Below are 19578 nucleotides of genomic sequence, written 5' to 3'. Positions count from 1 at the left end.
ACAATGCGCTGGACACATCAGTCCTCTGTCCTACTTCTGCCCTCTTCCCCCCTTCCCTGAGTCTGGGGGTCCTGCTGATGTGCTGCTTGGGCCTCTGCTGACATCTTGAGGCCCCAAATCCAAGATCAGTGCCTCCCACCTCTCCACACCCACACCAGCTTCAGCTGCAAAGACAGACCTCAGAGAGAGACAGGCTGGGATGGTGTCCCTCAAACCAGAAGAGGCTCCCGAGGAAAAACTAGCCCAGCGAGAGCCCAGGCTCCTGCACACCAGCCTCCCAGGCCCTGCCTCTCAGACAAGACCAAGACACCGGTCTTAGGCCTTCTTCGTCTTTATTATTTTTTTAACTCGGTCGCACCGTGTGGCATTTGGGATCTTAGCTCCCTGACCAGGGATCAAACTGTATTGGAAGCACCATCCCTGTATTGGAAGCATGAGGTCTTAACTGCTGAACCACCAGGGAAGTCCACCGCCTCAGTATTTGTTTCCTGCTTGGCACGGTAAGAGCAGGTCACGGGCATTACTCATCCTCCACAGCAAAGGTGAAGGGGCTCAGCTTGTAGCCGGAGCCCGAGTAGAACTTGTTCTGGAACTCCACCCTGGGGGAGGAGGAGAGCTGGTGAGAGGACCCCTGCCCCCGGCCCGCCCCCCCGCGCTGCCCACACCAGCCTGCGGCCTCTCACCAGTGCAGCCTCAGCGCGTGCAGGAAGGCTGAGAGCCCCTCCATCACCAGCAGGATGGCCACGGTCATCACGGCGAAGGCGGCAAAGACGGGGACCAGCACCACAGCCTCCACGCCCATCTCGCCGCCCAGGCCCAGGCCAACTCGCATCACCATGGCCCACAGGACCTCCGACAGTTCTGCAGGTGCGGGAGGGAGTAGTGCCACCTTGGCGTCCCTAAGCTCATCCTCCCCGAAGGTCAGCAGGGGACCTCCCCCCACCCCCCCTTTCCAGACAGGGACACTGGGAAGCGACGGGAGGAGATGTGTGGGAGGAGGCGCTGGGACTTACGGGCGTGGGCCAGGCTTAGGGCCCAGAGGCGCAGGTAGGAAGCCGTGTTGGAGATGCAGCCGAGGCAGAACTCGATGGTGTGGATGGCCTGGTGCATGAATACCTCGGACAGGACGAACTAGGGGAAGGAGCAGCAGTGAGGGGCAAGCCAGGCCGTTGGCCTCCTGCGACCCAGGGAGTCCCCACACCCACCTCTTCCTCCTCTTGGTCCCCCAGGCATCCAGCCTTCTCCTCATCAGAGTTCTGGCTGGCCACAGACACGTCAGGCTGGCTCAGGAGCCCGGCCTTGTCCTCATCCTGGAGGTGGGAGCATCAGCAGACACACGGCCGGGGTGGGCTCTCACAGCCCGGACGCTACCCACCCCGCCCACCCCGCACGCCTCCCCTGCCCCTACCAGCAGTCGCCGCCTCCGAGACTGGTGACGCTGGTGCTTCCGGCGCAGGAACAGGGGAGTGCCCAGCAGCAGCACGGGCACCATGGCCAGGGCCAGGACCACCAGGGTGGACTGCACCACCTCCTGTGAGGGAGGGCGGGAGTCAGGGCACCACGCGGTTCCCCGGGCCCAGGGAGCCTGACCCCCACTTCTCCGCCAGGGCCCCTCACGGAGCAAGGACAACACCCCACACGGAGTTCTGGGAGGGTGGCACCCCAGGCTTCCAGCACCCCTTCTGCTGGACCATCTCTGCTGGTCCTTCGACCTCCCTCCTCGTCTCACCGCCTCAAGTCTGCATCCCGCTTTCCAGACCAGGATCTGCAGCCAAGGGGCGGGGCCCCGTGGTGGGAGTGGACCCACCTGGCCCCGCCCAAGGCCACACGCACCAGCCCTTCCACGCCCCACCCACCGGCCCCGGCCCCGCCCACCTGCCCCTGGAAGAGCTGCCGGTTGGTGGGGCTGCGCGAGAAGAGGAACATGTTGATGAAGTGGATCAGGATGCTGGGGGCCGTGGCAGCGCTGGCGGCCGTGAGGCGCAGCCACTTGTAGACGACCAGGAAGACCAGGTAGCCGAACAGCCCCAGCAGGAAGACCAGCTCGGGGAGGGTCTCCAGCAGCAGCCGGTGCCACTGGCCGAAGTGCCTGGGGCAGGGGCGAGGGGGCGAAGTACGGGGGAGCCAGGTCAACAGGCCACTCTGGCCCTGCTCGGGACCCCCAACCCCAGGACCCCGGCCCTCACACGTGGTTGAAGACTCCCAGGACCACCCCGAAGGTCATGTGGGTGACCCCCAGGATGACAGACATCTTCATCTTGAAGGAGTTGAGGAAGCTCAGGTGGTTGATGGCCAGGCTCCAGACCTGGGGGAGCAGGAGGGCCGGGGGGTCACGAAGGGGCCTCCCCACCCGTCTCATCAGCCCGTGTGTGCCCCTCCAGGGCCCCCTGCACAAGCCATCACCCACCCGATGAGCAGCAGAGTGGCATGGTTCAGAGCACAGCCTGGGCCCCTACCCCAGTTCCTCCTGGCTGCGCAACTCTGCGCATGTACCCTCAGCTTCCTCATCTGTGAAATGGGGAGAGTGTGCACTGACATGCACTCCGTGGAGTTGTCACAAGGACTGGACACAAAATCATTTCAACAAGGCCTCAGAACGGTGCCTGCCTGGCACAGAGGGGGCTACATACAGAACACTGTCCTTATCAGGACTCACTTCTCTGCTTTTCAAGAGGCTGCAGTGTGGGCCCTGCCAGGCAGGCCCTGGTCTGGGGGGCACTGAGTGGGGAGCCCAAACCCACCCTCCCACCCGCACCACCCCGGACGGATGGCCAGGACTCACAGGGTCGATGCCGAACGGGTAGGGTCCCAGGAAGACACCGGTGACGTTGGGGTCCAGGGCAAGCAGCTGGTGCTGGGCCAGGAAGGCATCGCTGTGACAAGAGTGGGGAGGAGGCGGTCAGGGGCCCAGGGGCCTCAGGGCTGCAGTAGGGGGCTGGCCGGGGCTCACCTCCAGCCGGACTGGTTGGCCATGGCTGCCACGCTCCAGCCCGAGGGGAAGATGGCCGTGGCGCGGCTGAAGCACTCGTTGTAAATGAAACCAGTGTAGATGGAGAACAGGCCCATGAGCAGCAGCAGGTAGCGGCCCCCGAAGAAGGTCCTCCAGATCTGGGGGTGTGGGTGTAGTGAGAGCTGGCCCCGGGCCCCGGCTGTGCCTGCACCCCCGCTTCTCCCCCACCCCCACCCCCAGCCCCCCGCCACTCCTCACCTCGTTCTGCGCTGACTTCACAGCCGGCTGGTTCTCGGCCAGCACCATGGCCAGGGCGAAGAGGAACATCAGCAGCCCGTGGCCCACGTCACCAAACATGACAGCAAAGAGGAAGGGGAAGGTGATGATGGTGTAGGGTGCTGTGGGCGGAGGGGCCACGCAGTCAGCCATGACCCCGGCCCTGTATAGGGGCCCCCAAGCCAGGGGCCAGGGCCACAGGAGACACAGAGGTGGTGTTTGCCAGGCAGGGATGCCACACTGCTTGCCTGCATGCAAGAGCCAGCCATCTCCTAGCTGTGCAACCTTTGGCTAGTGTCTTAACCTCTCTGAACCTCCATCTGCCCATGGGCAAAATGGAGATAATAATACCACTACTTTCTGGGGTTACTAAAAATGAGACAGCAGGCCATAAAATAAATAAGTAATATAAACTCATTAGTTCTAGCTATTATTTATGAGAAGAGCTTTAAGCAGAAGCACAGAGCCTGATGGGAGTCCTGGCTGGCCCATGGCAAGTTCCAGAAGGCCAATTTGGTCACTTAATCTTTGGGGCCTCAGCTTCCCTTTAGCAAATGGGGAAAATTTCTCATAGATGTTAGGATTCTAATGCACATCCCAGTTATGGGTCAAATTGTGCACCCCCTCAAAGGTAGGTTGGAGTCCTAACCCCCCAGCTCCTTAGAAAGTGACCTCATTCGGAGGTACAATCTTTACAGATGTAACCAAGTGAAAACGAGGTCATTAGCGTGAGTCCTAATCGAATATGACTGCTCTCCTTATAAAATGGGCGATTTGGACCTTAGACACAGACACTGGAGAAGGCCATGCAAACGTGAAGACGGCTGCCTCCCAGCCAAGAAGAGAGGCCTGAACAGAAGCCCCCTCAAGCTCTCAGGAGGAACCAGCCCTGCCAACACCCTGATCTCAGGTTCCCAGCCTCCGGAACGGAGAGACGATAAATACCCACTGTTGAAGCCGCCCCATCAGGGATGCTCTGTTACGGCAGCCGGAGCAAACGAATACCCCGGCAGAGCTATTGCTGAGAGCTGGGGGCGCATCAGCAGCCGTGGATATCTGGGGATCGGGCGGCTCCAAGCAGACTGCCACCTGCCAACGCAGCGGAACTACGGGCAGGCGAAGTGTGTCTGGTAGGGGAGTGCATATCCTGGAGGGTCAGCAGGCCCCAGAGGACACGAGATCCGGGCCTCGGTCCACACAGCCCCAGATTCCACCCTCAGGTCCTGCTCGTACCACCTTCGGGGCCCCTAACCCTTTCTCTTGCCCACCGGGTGAGGCAGGACCCCTCCCTGGCCCCGGACTAAGTCCCCCTCCAGAAAGGGCCCTCCTCACGCTTCACCCCCAGACCCCTCCTCCAGGATCACATGGAGACGCCCTGCAGCCCTCACCCAGCGACACCGGGGACGCTGGGCCACTGGGCACACAGCAGCCAGCCTGCCTCAGAGGGAGTGCTGTCTGGAAGGAGAGGGACCAGGCAGGTGACAGGCCAGGTCCCACAGGCCTCGGGAAGGTGGCCGGGGCCAGGGAGGGAGGGAGCCAGTGCCCACTGACCCCAGCATGGACCCAAACAGGAGGGGTGGCCACACCCAGCTCCCGCCTCCTGGGGGTGGGCACCATGCTGCCACAGCTCTCACTTTTTGCCAAAGTCTTGGGAAAAGGCAGACTTTTGCCAAAACTCCCACTTTAAGCCCTGGTGCCTGCAGCATACGCTCTGCTCAGGGGGCACGGGGCCCTCAGCAGCTCTGTGTGGGCCCCTGCCAGATGCGCCACTCTCCGAGCAGCAGCCTCTCCAGGCTGGTGAGCGCCCGGGATGTGCCAGGAGCTGATGGCCTCGCTGCCCACCTGCCAGGGCTGGCTAACAGCTGAGGGCACCGGGTGTGGAAGCCCTGCTCGTCGGCCTTGAGACAGACATGCTCCGGCGTGGCCGGACTTCACCCAGGACTGGCCCTGCTCAGCCGTCCCTTCCCCACACGCCTCCCCATCCCCTGAGGTCCCTTACTGGTTTCTCCCAGGAACACCTCTCTTAAGAGACCACTTGCAGCAGAGACCCCACCTCAGGGTCTCCTTCTGGGAAAACCTGACCCAACTCGAACCTCTCAACATGTCTGGACAACATGGCCAAACAAAACATACGAGCAGATGGATTCTGGCCTCGTGGGCTGCTGGTTTGCAACCTTTGGTGACCATTCATCTTCCCAAGACTGCTCAGAGCTGAACCGTTATCTCCATTTCACAGATGAGGAAACTGAGGCTCAGAGAAGCTAAAAAACTCATCAAGGTAAGCAAGTAGGATCTTAAACCCAGGCCACTCCTGCTGCAAAGCTGTTGTTCTTTGCACAACTCGGCTGGCTCCCTTGTACGTGTAACAAGGTGGGGTTTGTTGGGGGTACACTCGAAGACCCCAGGCTTCCCCCAAGAGCATGAGAAGCAGAGCATCTCTCATCCCAGGAGACTGGGGTAGCCCCAGCGTGGAGACATAGCCCTGCCAGCCTTCCACCCAGGGCAGCAGCTGACCCTCCCAAAGGCCGGGGCTGCGGGAGGCGGCGGCCCTCACCGGGGTTGACCTCCTGGTAGCGGCCCACACCGTAGGCGTCCACGATGCCCTGGAAGCTGGCTGTGAAGCGGTTGGTACGGATGAGCGTGGGGGGCATGTCCCGGCAGGGGATGCAGTGAACCACGGCGCTCACACCTGCTTCGCTCTGGGGCACCCGGCAGGCAGGCAGACACACACAGAAGGCTGATTGCAGGGGCCTCCAGGGGCCTTGGACCACCCTGCCGCCCAGCCAGGCAGAGCTGGAGAGGCAGACGACTGTGGGGACTCACTGGGTGGCAGCCCAGGGACCCGGGGCAGCCCCTTCTCTCCCTGTGAAACCGGACGACCAGCCCCACCTGCCCCCTGTTCAGGGGGCTTTACAGACAGCCAGAGACTGCCCCGGAAGTTACTTGGGAAACACAAGCGTGCTTCTCCCCATCCAGGTGGCTGGGGAGAAGGAGCCCCTTGTTGCCACCGGTGACCCTGCCTACAGTGGCCACCCCCGGGGAGGCAGGGTCGGCACACCCATTTCACAGATGAGCCCAAGGCTCCCTCCAATCAGCCCAAGGTCACAGGGCTGGCGCCTGCAGAACCTCGATCTGAACATGGTTCTAACAACACCCAGCGTGGCCCGCAGGGTACGACCGCCCATCCTAAGGCCTCAGGGGAAGTGGGGGTGGGGAGAGGGCTTGCTGGGCCAGAGGCATCATGGAGGACTCCTTGGAGGAGGAGACCCAGCAAAGGCAGGGTACCCGTGGCACCAGGAATGGGAAGTGTGTTGTGAGGAGGAGCCCCTGCCTGGCAGTGTGGGCGGGCGGGAGGCCCCCCGCTCACCGAGCTGTCCTGCAGGGCCTGCTGCAGGGCGGGCAGGTCACGTGTGGCACACCAGGCCTCGGCGATGAGGCACTTGTGCGTGGAGCTCATGCTGCACTGGTTGAGGGCCAGGTACACGGCCTTCATCTTGCGGATCTGCACCTGCCAGGACGGCAGCAGCCTCCGCACGCGGCCCAGCACCTGGCTCAGGAAGCACTCCGTCTCCCCCAGGACCTGTGGCCAGAGCAGCTGGTCAGGGGGTTGGTGAGCCTGGGGGGGTGGCAGCCAGAGGTCCACCCTGGCTGCGGGCACCCACCTCCTGCAGCTCCTGGCTCTGCTGTTGCAGCTGCTGCAGGGCTGCATGCCGGGCCGCCTCCTCCTCCGCAAACGGGAAGACGTGGCAGTGGAAGCTGGCAGGGAGCCGGAGGGTGAGCAGGTGCCCGGGGTCCAGGCCACATGCGCGGGAGCATGGAGGATGGCGCGGGCTCAGCGTGGGGTGTGGGGGACACCCAGGGCCCCGGGGGGCGCTCACCAGTCAGTGATCTTGCGGATCTTCTGCCCGATCTGCCCGCCCCAGTAGGAGATGAGGAAGGTCATCCACGTGGCAGGCTCACCCTGCGGAAGGGGGCCCAGGTCACCCTGCAGTCCCCACTCGCGGAGGGCCGCACCCCCGCCCAAACAGCCCCCAGCCCGCGCCTGCGCACCGTCACTGGGTCCTCCAGCTGCTGCTCCGTCTCCCGGAAGCTGGCGATGAGGAACCCGCGGCAGGCCCTCCAGAGCAGGCGCTCCAGGGCCGCAGCCTTTTGGGGTTCCACCGCACCGGCCACGAAGCTGCGGGGCCAGGTGGGGCTGGGCAGGGGCTGCGCCGACCTCCCCTCCCCTCCCCTCCACCCCGCCTCCCCATCCCAGCCAGGCATACCACCCCTCACTCCCACGGGGAAGGCAGGAGCCCACCCGGCACACGCCAGGAGGGGAGAAACCTGTAGGGCAGACGGGAATCCCAGGCCCGAGGGAGGAGAAGGCAGGGGCCAGTCTGAGGGAGCACTGGACAAGGAGTCTGCACTGGGCCAGAAAGAGCGCCAAGCTGCCCCTCACTTACTTGACCCTCAGGTCCTGGTGCGGCTCTCCGGGGGCCTGGAGCAGGGGGGTCCTTTCCGAGGGCCCATCGGTGTGGGTGGCCGCCACCTAGGAGCCGAGAGGCCCCATGAGCCCCAGCCTAGGGGTGCCGAGCACTCCCGCCCCGCGTCCCTGCCCGGGGGGCTACACTGACCGGGGGGCTGTGGCCTTGGCCCAGTACAGCCGCGTGGAGCTGCAGCTGGTGCCACTGGGCCCGCAGGGCCTGCTGGTTGCCCCGAACATCCCGGAGCTCCTGAGCCAGGCGGTCAGTCTCCTCCTGGATGCGCAGAAGGTCGCGGGGCGGGGGGGCCAGCAGCCCCACCTCGGGCAGAGGCAGCGTCAGCCCAGCCCGCCGCACCTCCTCCTGCAGGAAGGCTGGGTGAGGAGGGGAGGAGTGTCAGGGGGCGCTGCTCAGGGGCCTCCACCAGCTAATGGCCACCACTAGCCAAGGGCTGGAGGGCTTCCCCAGCGGTTCATCAGGCAAAAAATTCTGCCTGCCAGTGCAGCAGACACAGGAGACCTGGGTTCGATCCCTGGGTCGGGAAGATCCACTGGAGGAGGAAATGGCAATCCACTCCAATCATCTTTCCTGGAGAATCCCATGGACAGAGGAGCCTGGTGGGCTGCAGTCCATGGGGTCACAAAGAGTCAGACACGACTAAGCAACTGAGCACACACACAGCCAAGGGCTGCTAATGTCGAGGTGATTCTAAACATCACCTCAAATTCCCCTGGCCACCAGCCAACTGATTCACTGAGTCCAAGACCCCAGAAAAACCTCAGACTAAACCTCCACCCCTGTGGGTTTACTCTGCTTCCCCGCCCGGGGCTCTTCTGGGCTGCTCTCCATCCATCCCCAGCCCCTGGCCTGGGTCCCACAGCAGGCGGCCTAGCGCTGCAGGGCCTTGGACAGCAGCTTGCATGCAGGCCCACGGACGACCTGCCTGACTACTTAAAACCTATTAGGCAAGCTAACCGTTAACCAGACATGCTCTGTCCTCCCACTGTGCCGGGTCCTCCTGGGAGGGGCTTCTGGAACACAACCCAGGGCAGGGGTCCTTCTTGCCCAGGTCCAAGGAGAAGCTACTCCTTGGGGCACCGAGCCAAGACTGGTGGCCTCTGCTCACCCCAGTCCACCTGCAGCAGAGAAAGTTCTGTCCATGCTTCACTCCTGCTTAGAGACCTACAGGTAGCTCTCAGCATCTGCAGGACGATGTCCCAAGTCCTCACTCAGCGCTCAAGGGCTTGTCCGAACCCTGGCCTGGGCATCAGCTCAGCTCACTCAAGAACACCCCACAGAGCCCAGCTGCCCTGGCTTGGCTCTGCAGGGCCTGGCCTGACTCTCCCTTCTCTGTCTTCCAACTGGGTGCCTGGGACTCTTCCTTTCAGACCAAGCTCCACTGGCACCTCCTCTGGGAAGTCTGCCTGGGGTGCACGGGCCCAGGGCCAACTCACTGAAGGTCTTCTCCAACTCTTCGCAGCGCCGAACATCCACCACGAAGCGTCTCTGGAAGGCACTCACTGAGGCGTTGAGCTGTGGTTGTGCATGGAAGGGTCAGTATTCCAGGCCGGGGGGGCCAAGGAAGTCCCCCACAAGGGCAGGCTGGCTCTCCTTAGGCTGACCACACCATGAACCTCCCGATGCCCAAGTGAGGACAACTAGGCCCTACGTGGACCAGGGCTGAGGAGGCCTGGCTAAACCCAGCCTGGGGGAGGCATGAGTAAAGAGAGCCTTCCTGAGAACAGAGCACCCAGGGGCAGAGGCCACCGGGATTCAAGCTGGGCCGGGGATCAGTACAGGGCGATGGCCCACCCTCTGGGACGCCCAGGGACGAGGCCTCCCCCAACGCCCATCCCGGCCCCACTCACATCCCTGAACTCCACCAGGCCCAGCTCCCCGAGCTGGCTCACGCAGGTGTAGGCGGCAGCTGTGGGCAAGAAGAGCTGGACCAGTGCCACCTCCTCACTCCGGAACATGGAGCCCATGGTCCTGTGGGGCGGGCAGGCATGGGGGCTCAGGCTGGGAGGCAGGAAACAGGCAGCTGCCCACCGCCTAGGAACTCCGTGCTCCTATGGTCCTCCAAGGTGCTGTCATCTGACAGATGGGGAAACTGAGGCCCAGGGCGGCTCGGCAGGGTGCTGATGTCACACTGGAAGCAGGCAGCGCAGCGGACCCCACGGCCGGACCCAGAGTCCAACACCAAGCTCCTCCCTAGCTGGGTCTGACTTGTCTGAGACCCCTGCACCCCCTGCCCCGGCGGCTCCTGGTGACACTGGCTCTTCTCACACCTGGCCCCATCTCCTGTCGTCCCCTCTCCGTGACCTGCCCTCACCTCTTCAGGGCCCCAGGTCAAAGGCCACCTCCAGCGCTGGCCTTCTGATCTGCCGCGGCCAGCTGGAGCCTTCGCCTTTCAGCCCCAGGGAGCACCATGACAAGGACACGGGGCTGAGGTCTGGCCTGGCCCCTCGGCAGTCGGAGCCTGCCTCTTTCCTGAGGCATCTGTGTGCTGAGGCGGTGGGGGCCACCCCCGAGCCTCGGGGAGGACACAGGGGATGGGCAGGGCCTCTGAACAAGGAGGACCTTCCCCTGGGGCCTGGGCAGCCCCGTCGCAGCCCTGGGAGGAATCCTCCAGGTGTCGAAACCAGGGAAAGTGAAACTATGGAAACTGAATGGGCAGGAAGGCCTGGCGGGGGCTCTGCTCCAATGTCAGCGGGGGAGGTTCCCCTGGCCTCCGATGGGCCCCGTGGACACCCAGCTCACAGGCCAGGACTCCACGGCCACTGCCCTGGGGGCCCAGGGCCGGCCCCCAGCCCCTCTGTGGGACTCTGCTTCCTTAGCTCTCCCATTGATGGGGGGAAGGGGAAGCGCTGGGCGAGGGCCCTGCTGAGGGTGAACGTTTGGCGCCAGAGTGCCCCGCCCGCAGCCTGGGCTGGAGCCACCTAGCGGGTCACTTCCTCCCCTGGGTCTGGTTAACTTAAGAGTAAATAGGAAAAGCAGCCCCTACCCCAGTGGAGAGAATGGCGAGAGTCGGCTAGGGGCCCTGAATAGGGGAGGGTGGGCGAGAGGCCCAGGGATGGAGGCTCTGAGCCCTGCCCAAGCTGGGATTAGCTGTGTGTCCTTGGGGGACTCTCCCACCCTCTCTGGGCCTCCACTTCCTCTTTGAGTGAACAGGACCTGGCCACCAAGCAGAGGCAGAACCTGGTGGGGAGATAAAAATAACCAGGGTCCCCATGTACCTTGTCACCTCCACTACCTCATTTAAAACTAACAGCAGGCCTTGGGGGAGGGCACTGCACCCCTGTTTTATAGACTGGTCAGCAGGTGGCCAAGCCAGGCAGGAGCCCGGGCTGCAGGTTTGGAAGTTCCGGCCCAATGTGTGTCCTCAGGGGGAGGGTTGTTCCTTGCCCCAGGCACCCTGAAAGGTGAGGCTGGCCAAATGAGGGGTTGCAGGGAGCTAGATCCGGGATCGTGGCGGGTAGCAGTCCTGGACAGCTGCTGTGACCAGTCCGGCCTGGTACCCGTCTCACAGGGCCCCGGGGCCTGGCCCTTCCCTTTGGTGGTCAAGCACAGGAGTCCAGAGACCTGGTCAGACCCCTCCCCTGGCATTTCAGCCCTCCACAGGCTCATCCCCTCCCCCTCCTCTACCCTGGCCGATGCTGAGCCAGGACCCAACCCCCACGACATTTACAGAGCAAAGGAAGGGGCCGAGGTCCTTCAGGGTCCAGACTAGTCACTTTGTGCCCCTCGCCTCTTTCTCCCTTGGGAGGCTGAAGGCTAGGGCCAGCTCCTCCGGAAACCTCTCCTCTGAGCCCCTGGCTAGCCGCGATGAGCCGCGCTGCAGGCAAGGGTCTGCGCTCTCTTCTACCTCTGCCTCTGCCTAGTTGGGTTGGGCCTCAGTTTCCGCACCTGTAGAATGGGTCCCTCCCTTCCAGGAAGACGCAGCAGAGAAAGCTCTGGGCACAGCCTGGCCCGGCAGAGCCAGGCCACGGGGGGGTCACAGGCTGTTAACACCCCCATTCTCCTCTTCCTCCTCTGAGTCGCGTCTGTGCACCCCCACCCCCCACCAAGGGCTGACACACGCGGGCCTGCGGACTGAGCTGCCTCTACTGATCCACACGGGTGGGGGGGCCAAGACTCCCTTCCGGGGCGGAGGGAAGCGAGGGCGGCAGGCAGGGCGGGGGGCCCTATAGCCCTCGCTGGGGCACTCACCGCGGGTCGGCCTCACGCGGCACTGCTCGGCTCCGCTCGGATCTCCTGGCTCAACTTCTCTCGGCCTCCGCGGCGCCCACGCAACTCACTTTTCCCGACGGGCGGGGCCGGGAGGGGCGGGGCCAGGGAAGCCCCGCCCCCGGGTCGCCGTGGACCCGCCCCGGAGTCCTGGAGTCGGTGCAGGAGCCCGGCCGGAGGGCGGGTGAGAGGGAGGCCTCGGGCTGGGCCCTCGCTTCCTCGCCCCCCGGGTGGGAAACCATTCCGAGCCCTGAGCCGCCTAATCCGGGCGAGGAGGCCCAGACCCCAGGGCAGACACTGGCGCCCACCGTGCACGTCTACAAGGCTGGGATGTGGGGAAGTGCTCAGCCCAGGCCCAGGGGCTACCTGGCGGGACTTCCACCACCTGGGCCTGTGGCTGACAGGATCCCCAATAGGCTCAGACCTGGGGCCCGAGACCCACGTGTCCCCACCTCTGGGACCCCTTCCCACGAGTGAGGCTGTAGTCACACAGGTCCTGTTCTCTTCCTGTTTCTGAGAGCCCGCCTGGACTCCAGGCCCAGTGCTCTGGGCCTTTGGGTGGGCGGCTGCCCTTCTCTGGGCCTCTTCCCTCAGTGGCAGCAGGATGCCCATGGCCAGGCAGCAGACCGCAGCTGCAGGTGCTGGGCAGTGCTCTGCCCTCACTCTCCCTTCTCCTGTGACTGGACTTGTCCCTGGGTCCTCACCCCTATTAGCTTCATGCAGCATATCCGGTCCCAGCCTGTGGGTCACCACTGTCCGGCTCCCTGCACTTTGAACTGGCCAAGACTATACCCACTGGGTCAGCTCTGGTGATCCTTGAACCCCCACAGTAGAGGAAGGGCCTCTGGTGGTGGTGGTGGTGGTTTAGTTGCTAAGTCGTGTCCAACTCCTGTGACCCCATGGACTATAGCCTGCCAGGCTCCTCCGTCCCTGAGATTCTCCAGGCAAGAATACTGGAGTGGGTTGCCATTCCCTTCTCCAGGGGATCTTCCCGACCCAGAAATCGCACGTGGGTCTCCTGCATTGCAGGTAGATTCTTTCCCAACTGAGCTACAAGGGAAGCCCAAGGGCCTCTGAGGGGTGGGCAAATGGAGCCCTAGAGCTGGGGCCTGGAAACTGAGTCACAGCCAAGGTGTCTTCCGAAGACTGGGGACACTTTTGGTAGGGTTATTTTCAAGGAGAAACTTCGACACAACTGCACTGAGTACCACCGGGGGCCTCAGGTCAGTGCTTCCCACCCAGGGCAAACTGGAACTCTGAACAAGTTTCAAAATGGCCTTAGAGCTGACCCGGCAGTGAGGGAAGGGATTAAGTCAGAAGCTAGACAGGCTCGTCTGTGGTGCTAGAGAAGACTCTTGAGAGTCCCTTGGACAGCAAGATCAAACCATTCAATCCTAAAGGAAATCAACCCTGAATATTCACTGGAAGCACTGATGCGGAAGCTCCAATACTTTGGCCACCTGATGCAAAGAACCAGCTCATTAGAAAAGACCTCAACGCTGGAAAAGATTGAGGGCAGGAGAAGGCAACAGAGGGCAAAATGGTTGGATGGCATCATCGACTGAATGGATATGAGTTTAAGCAAACTCCAGGAAGTGGTGAAAGACAGGGAAGCCTGGTGTGCTGGAGTTCGTGGAGTCAGAGTTGGACACAACTGAGTGACTGAACAATTTTCCTGTGTACAGAAACAGACTCCATGTCAAGCGTCTAATACTGGGTACGTCTGATAAAAGCAAAACTAGAAGTGATTTAGGATATTCGAGCCTGCCTCTGACAGCTGGCCTGGTTTTTGGAGTTCCTGCTCCCAGCAGCCACCAGGACTAGCAGTGCTGAACTCACAGACACTCCCAGGGTTCAAGTTGTCCTTTCTGGTCCTGTACTTACTTCTGAGCCACTTTGTGGATTATAAGGGCCCCAAAACTTTGGCCAGTGGTGGGACCACACAGGTCCTGGAGGATGGCCCAGCAGGGCCTGGTAAGCAGGCCCAGATGTCAGCAGGTGATCTGAGAAAGGGGGCTCTCCAGGAATGAGCTGGGCAAAGTCTGGGCTTCTCTGCTGCAGGCCTTCTCAGAGCCTTGAATATGCTCCCAGACAGAGCCTGTCCCAGAAGGGAGAGGCCCCCTTGGGGCACTGCCTACACTTACTGATCCAAAGAACACCCTGCCCCTTCTAAGAAGCATCTGGAGAGATTAGTGTTTTGTAAAAAAAAGCACTTTTGGAAATGACGAAGGGAATTCTTGATATCTCTCAGACCTGTTAGTGTTTTCAAGATGCGTGCTGTGTGATCCTGAGCAAGTCACTTCACCTCTGAGCCAGCTTCCTCACTGCTGAGAATGAACTGAAATGCTCTCACACGCTCAGCACCAAGTCAGGAGGAGTTGTTGTGGGGGCTATTCTGCCGCCACTGGGCTTGCGTGTGGCCCCAGAAGGAACCACATCGCTTTGCTGGGGCTACAAAGCAGGAAGTCCTGAGCAGCAGAGGCCACGCCAGCAGTCTGCCCTGAGGAACTTGGGGAGGAAAAGGGATGTGGCTGGAGGACAGGCAAAGCCAGCTCACGGGCAGCAGGGCTTGTGTCATCCCCTCGTGACCCTTACCTCAGAGCAGGCTTCCCCCACCACCCCGCCCCCAGCAAGGATGCCCTGGCCTGTCCAAGTTCCTGCTACTTGAGGTACTTCTGCCTGAGGTTGGACAAACAAGACTTCGCCCAACTTATTCCCGGAGACTCCCCTTTCTCAGCAGGCTCTAGGTTCTCAAGAGTCTCAGCTGTGGGTGGGCCTCAGGAGAGGACAGACCCTGGCCTCACCAACTGATCACTCAGGATTATGCAAACAGTGGCCTGAGCCGACCTTCAGCTAAGCCTTTGCGGAATATGCCTGGGAAGACGTGTGGGCCACAGGCTGCTGTGGGCCGGGCCCAGCGGGTCGCACAGGTGAGGCAACTCGGTCCAAGAATCTGATCCACCGGAAGAATCCACAGGCTGCGGATGGTCCCGGCTCAGACAGCAGACGCATGACAGAGGTGGTGGGGGAGGTCAGAGCTTTTTATTGGGCAGGAGAGGCCGCGGGCCGGCCGGTCATCGGTAAAGGTAGTCAGCCTGGATGTTGGCAGCGATCTCAGCCTCCCACTTGTCCCCGTTGTTGAGCAGCTTCTCCTTGTTGTACAGCAGCTCCTCGTGCGTCTCCGTGGAGAACTCGAAGTTGGGGCCCTGCGGCCGCAGAGCAGGCACAGTTGTGTCAGGCCCCTCCCAGGAGCTCCAGCCCCTCCTCCCCCGCCGCGGGGCCCCGCCCACCTCCACGATGGCGTCCACGGGGCAGGCCTCCTGGCAGAAGCCGCAGTAGATGCACTTGGTCATGTCGATGTCGTAGCGCGTGGTCCGGCGGCTGCCATCGGCCCGCGGCTCAGCCTCGATGGTGATGGCCTAGGCGGTGGCACAGGGGACTGTCACCTGCCAGCCACATGGCCCCTGGCACAGGATCCAGCCCCGCATGGGCCTACAGAGAGGCCCCTCTGTCTTCCACTCTCCTTCCTCATGGGCCTTTCCTGACTCCCCTCCTAAGAGGCCACCTGGCACAGCCATGACGCCGGCCTCTGCATGCCTGCCCGAGCTGACACTCTCATCTGCTATCTGCCAGCACCTCCTGCCACGAGGAGAGGGCTGCTGCCTGCCTGGCACACCAGGGCACCTGCAGCCCCGGGGGGTCTCACCGTGTAAATAATGCCCACTTTCTGCTGACTATATGTTGAACAACCCTCCCAACTACACCTAGTTATCTCCATTTAATGGATGAAAAAACTGAAGCTCAGAAAGGTGGAGTGCCTTCCCAAAGCCACCGAGTAAACAGACTCAAACACAAGTCCTTAACTCTCAGTTCCTGGGGGCAGCCTGTCACTGGCTGAAGGAAGGGGTGGCCCAGGGCTTTCCCAGAGGCGAGGACCTTCAAAGGGATGTGGCCATGGCCCTGAGATGTCCCCAGGAGCGTAAGGCCCACCGCTCACAGTGGGACCTTTGGCTAGTAGCCTCTCTCTTTGTGCCTCAGTTTCCTCCTCTATAAAAATGGGGATAATAACCCTGACCACCTAGAGCTGTTGCAGAGAGAGGTTGTGAGCTTGGCACTGGTCTATGGTCAGCACTCACTGCCTGGATGCCACTGGTATTTCTTGGTGGCGGGGGGAGGGGGCTCCTACATGCTACAGAGACTGGGGACCACAAGGCCACAGCCCATGGGCTGCAGAACCTGGGATTGGTGCAGGAGCCGAGCCAGGACTCGGACGAGAGCCGTCCTGAGTCACAGAGACATGGCTAGAGCAACCGCTGGGAGGGGGACGCTGTGTGGACAGTCAGGACCCCTGTGCCTGCCGGGCATCTGCCGGGCACATGCACCACCCGAGCGCCCCCGCTTTGTCTGTTTCTGCACCCACAGGCCGTGACTCTCAGTAGTCCATGCAGGACCCTCCGACAGAACCAAATGCCAGGGGCTCAAAGGAGCTGCAGCCAAGGGCAGCGAGTGCCCGGCTGTGGTCTGAGTGTCCCCGGGTCCGGCCCTCTGAAGGGCACATGTGTAGGCAGGGCTCCTGACACTGCTGCCGCCCATGTCAAAGTGGAGACCTTCAAGTGCAGCCTCATGGCTCCGGCCTGGCTCTCACACTCACGACCAGACCCCCTAGGACAGGCCACAAGTGTATCTCATAGTCTGCTCAGGACTGGAAGCTTCCCTCCGTTGACTCACCACCTCTGAGTCAGCTCCGGCAACAAGGCCTCATGGTTCCTATCACGGGACAAGTGGCTCAGAGTGGGAGGGGACTTCCCTGGGGACACACACCCAGCAGGGAGTTGAGAAATGGGACCCAGGGCTGCCCACTTCTCTCTCTGCAGCAGACTGCGGCCTCCCCCTCCCAGTGGCCGGGGTCAGGGTGGCAGTCATCCAGGGTCAGGGCGTACCTGGGCTGGGCAGATGGCCTCACAGAGCTTGCAGGCGATGCAGCGCTCCTCCCCGGACGGGTAACGGCGCAGTGCGTGCTCCCCGCGGAAGCGCGGGCTCAGTGGGCCCTTCTCAAAGGGGTAGTTGATGGTGGCGGGCTCGCGGAACAGGTAGCTCAGGGTCATGCCCAGGCCTGGGGGCGGCACAGGCACGGTGGGGGGGCCCCTCCTCCCTCACACATCTTTATCCCCCCAAGCCCGCCTCGAGCCTCCTGTCCCCCGGGCCCACCTCGGATGAGCTCGGTCCACAGCAGGGTCTGTGCTGCCCGGTCGGTCACCGACTTCATGTCCATCGAGGGCTCCCGCAGGTTCACATACTCTGCAGTGGAGGCAGGCAGAGAGCCATGGCAGGGGCCACGCACAGGCCCTCTTCAAGGACTCCAGCTCAGGAGATGAGGCCTGGCCTCCTAGACGTAAGAGCTGGGTCCCTGGGGGGCTTGTTCATTTACCAAATGCCCCTTGCCTCAGTAAGCAACCCTTGAGGCTGGCCTCCGGCCACGGGCAGTCCTGGCCTGCTTCTCCCTGCGCCTGTGAGGCCATCCAGGCCTGGAGGGGATGCAGGTGGGACTTGGGTGCTCACGTCCTGAGGAGGAGGTACAGACTCCCAGGGTTCACACCTGGCAGCCCCCTCCTTGTCCCACGTAGGGAGGGTCTGAGATCATATGTATAGCCACAGGGAAGGACCACCCCGCCACATGCCCTGCAATAACAGACCCCACCCCCATGAATCATCTTGATCACCCGCTTCATTTTACAGAGGGGAAACTGAGGCTCCAAGAGGGGGAGCCCCCAGCAAAGCCAGGAGGAGAACCCAGGCCTTCTCCCCTGCCCCTGGCAGGACCATGATCACCAAGCCTGAGGCTCGAGGCACCCCGGGACTCACTGTAGGTGGCTGCCACTGCGCTGCTGTGGAGGCCTCGGCCACTGGCATGCCCTGCAAGGAGAAGGGTTACGCCATGCAGATGTGACCTCGTGCCAGGAGGCTGGGCCCCCGCACCCAGGAAAGGTGCCCTTGGTCCTACCTGCACGTGCGGCCTGGGCCTGGGCCAGGGCCCGAAGCAACACGGGCATGGTCAGGCAGCGCATCTGTGGGGTGTGAAAAGAGAGGCAGGCACAGGTGGGTCCCAGACAGGTATGATCCTCCCCACATGAAACTCTAGCACGGCAGGTGCCCTGACCCTTGACCCCAGAGGCACTGTGGCATCTTGTCCCCTGCTCACCCTCATTCCTGTCAAAGGCACAGATGGCCTTCCTGTGCCCAGGAGCTGCCCCTCTCAGCCTCCAAACTGACCCAGGTAATACTGCCAACCGCCACCAGCACTTATTGAGAGCTCGCCGTGCCAGGCACAGTGCTAGGGGTCACAGATAAGACGCTCAGTCATGTTAAGTGACTTGCCCAAAGTCGCACACTGAGGGGGCGTTCCTGATGTGAACCCAGGCCAAACCCCGCCCTTTACACCCCCCAGCCTTCCCCTGCTGGAACCCCTTAAAGCCTTAAATAACCCTCAAGATCAAATTCCTCTCCCCCGCCCCCCGCATCAAGGTCCTTCTGGAACTGCCTCCCTGCCTGCCGAATGACCTTGGGTTTTCTCATCTGTGATAAGGGGGTCACGGGGATGGAGGGAGGCTCGAAGAGGCCACGTATTTAGCCCAGAGCCTGGCATTTGGCCAGAGCCGCAAAGTGCCCTTCCCGTGACCTGCGACCTCTGGCGGGCCCATTTCTTTCGACCGCTGACTTCAGGGCTAGGTGCCTAACCCGGTTCCTTCCTTGACTTTCCTCCCGACCTCTGACCCCCACGGAGCCGGCGGCGCATGCGCCCTGGAGGCCGCCAGCGTCTCGGTCACCCCCGCCCCGGCTGCACGCCCAAGAACACGGCGGCCGCGCGTGCTGAGCAGGCTGAGGTGAAACATGGGCGCGGAGCCGGCAGGGCCCATGGGGGCCGCACCCGCGCCCCCCGACGCCGCGCTGCCTAGACGCGGCCTTAAGCGCTGGGTCCGCATCACCCACCTTGAAGTGCGGCCGCTCTGTCCGGTGCAGCGCGGCCCGTCCGCCGAGAGGCGGAGCCTGCCTCCCGGGACGCTGCCATTGGGCCGGCTGGCTTCGCCATTTCCGCGCTGACTCTCCATGGCGTGGTCTGATTGGCTGGTGGTGCAGCCGAGGGAGGCGGGATAAAAAAATTATTCTTCCCGATTGGCTAAGAAAGAGCAGGCGCTGGAAGGGCGAAGGAGCCGGGACTCCCGAACGCTTAGGGGCGGGACATCCGAGGCGTGGTTTTAGGATGCAGCTCACATCCAACCGGGCCCTCCGGGTAGAGGGAGACACGCTGCGCCCCAGCAGGGTATGGGCGATAACGGTGATTCCGCACCATAGCTGGGCTTTGGTAGGCTTTTGGACTTCCCTTGTGGCTCAGCTAGTAAAGAATCCGCCTGCAATGCGGGAGACCTGGGTTCGATCCCTGGGTTGGGAAGATCTTCTGGAGGAAAAGGCTACCCACTCTAGTATTCTGGCCTGGAGAATTCCATGGACATAGTCCATGGGGTCACAAAGAGTCGAACACGACTGATCGACTTTCGCTTTCACTTTGGAGCTCTCCAGGCTCCTCCGTCCATGGTATTCTCCAGGCAAGAATACTGGAGTGGGTTGCCATTCCCTTCTCCATGGGATCTTCCCAACCCAGCGATC

At 62.4% G+C, this 19578-nt stretch overlaps 2 protein-coding genes across 6 annotated transcripts; both read right to left on the bottom strand.

The window, feature by feature from the left end:
* Positions 1–315: 315 nt before the first annotated feature.
* Positions 316–12016, bottom strand: TCIRG1 (T cell immune regulator 1, ATPase H+ transporting V0 subunit a3). Its single transcript, XM_069565584.1, has 20 exons — positions 11899–12016; positions 9558–9678; positions 9144–9222; positions 7843–8063; positions 7672–7757; positions 7277–7403; positions 7105–7187; positions 6889–6982; positions 6594–6806; positions 5781–5925; positions 3209–3348; positions 2951–3108; positions 2783–2873; positions 2187–2305; positions 1876–2089; positions 1409–1531; positions 1206–1310; positions 1014–1131; positions 684–861; positions 316–599 (listed from the first exon to the last, which is right to left on the bottom strand). The coding sequence occupies exons 2-20, from the start codon at positions 9672–9674 to the stop codon at positions 521–523; spliced, it is 2490 nt and encodes an 829-aa protein (XP_069421685.1). The 5' UTR covers positions 9675–9678; positions 11899–12016; the 3' UTR covers positions 316–520.
* Positions 12017–14939: 2923 nt separating this feature from the next.
* On the bottom strand, positions 14940–19257 carry NDUFS8 (NADH:ubiquinone oxidoreductase core subunit S8). Of its 5 annotated transcripts, none has more exons than XM_069565580.1 (8): positions 18904–18977; positions 18116–18247; positions 17918–17981; positions 17779–17829; positions 17125–17214; positions 16857–17029; positions 15207–15335; positions 14940–15122 (listed from the first exon to the last, which is right to left on the bottom strand). In XM_069565580.1, the coding sequence occupies exons 2-8, from the start codon at positions 18119–18121 to the stop codon at positions 14991–14993; spliced, it is 645 nt and encodes a 214-aa protein (XP_069421681.1). In that variant the 5' UTR covers positions 18122–18247; positions 18904–18977; the 3' UTR covers positions 14940–14990. The 5 variants fall into 5 exon arrangements, with proteins under 5 accessions (XP_069421681.1, XP_069421682.1, XP_069421683.1 ...); XM_069565581.1 differs by having other exon boundaries at positions 18652–18913; XM_069565582.1 differs by having other exon boundaries at positions 18475–18907.
* Positions 19258–19578: the final 321 nt, after the last annotated feature.

This window comes from Ovis canadensis, chromosome 21 (genome assembly GCF_042477335.2).
Source record: "Ovis canadensis isolate MfBH-ARS-UI-01 breed Bighorn chromosome 21, ARS-UI_OviCan_v2, whole genome shotgun sequence".
NCBI classification, from domain to species: Eukaryota; Metazoa; Chordata; class Mammalia; order Artiodactyla; family Bovidae; genus Ovis; species Ovis canadensis.
This window is presented reverse-complemented; position numbering and strand designations above follow the sequence as displayed.

Coding starts and splice junctions, on each gene's coding strand:
- TCIRG1 (XM_069565584.1), bottom strand. CDS start 9,674: ATGGGCTCCATGTTCCGGAGTGAGGAGGTGGCACTGGTCCAGCTCTTC. Junction 2,090..2,186: donor CTGGGAGTCTTCAACCACGT/GTGAGGGCCGGG, acceptor CCCCTGCCCCAG/GCACTTCGGCCAGTGGCACC. Junction 1,532..1,875: donor GGCAGCTCTTCCAGGGGCAG/GTGGGCGGGGCC, acceptor CCTCCCTCACAG/GAGGTGGTGCAGTCCACCCT.
- NDUFS8 (XM_069565579.1), bottom strand. Junction 17,830..17,917: donor GGCCCAGGCCGCACGTGCAG/GTAGGACCAAGG, acceptor TTCTCCTTGCAG/GGCATGCCAGTGGCCGAGGC. Junction 15,123..15,206: donor CCGTGGACGCCATCGTGGAG/GTGGGCGGGGCC, acceptor CTGCGGCCGCAG/GGCCCCAACTTCGAGTTCTC.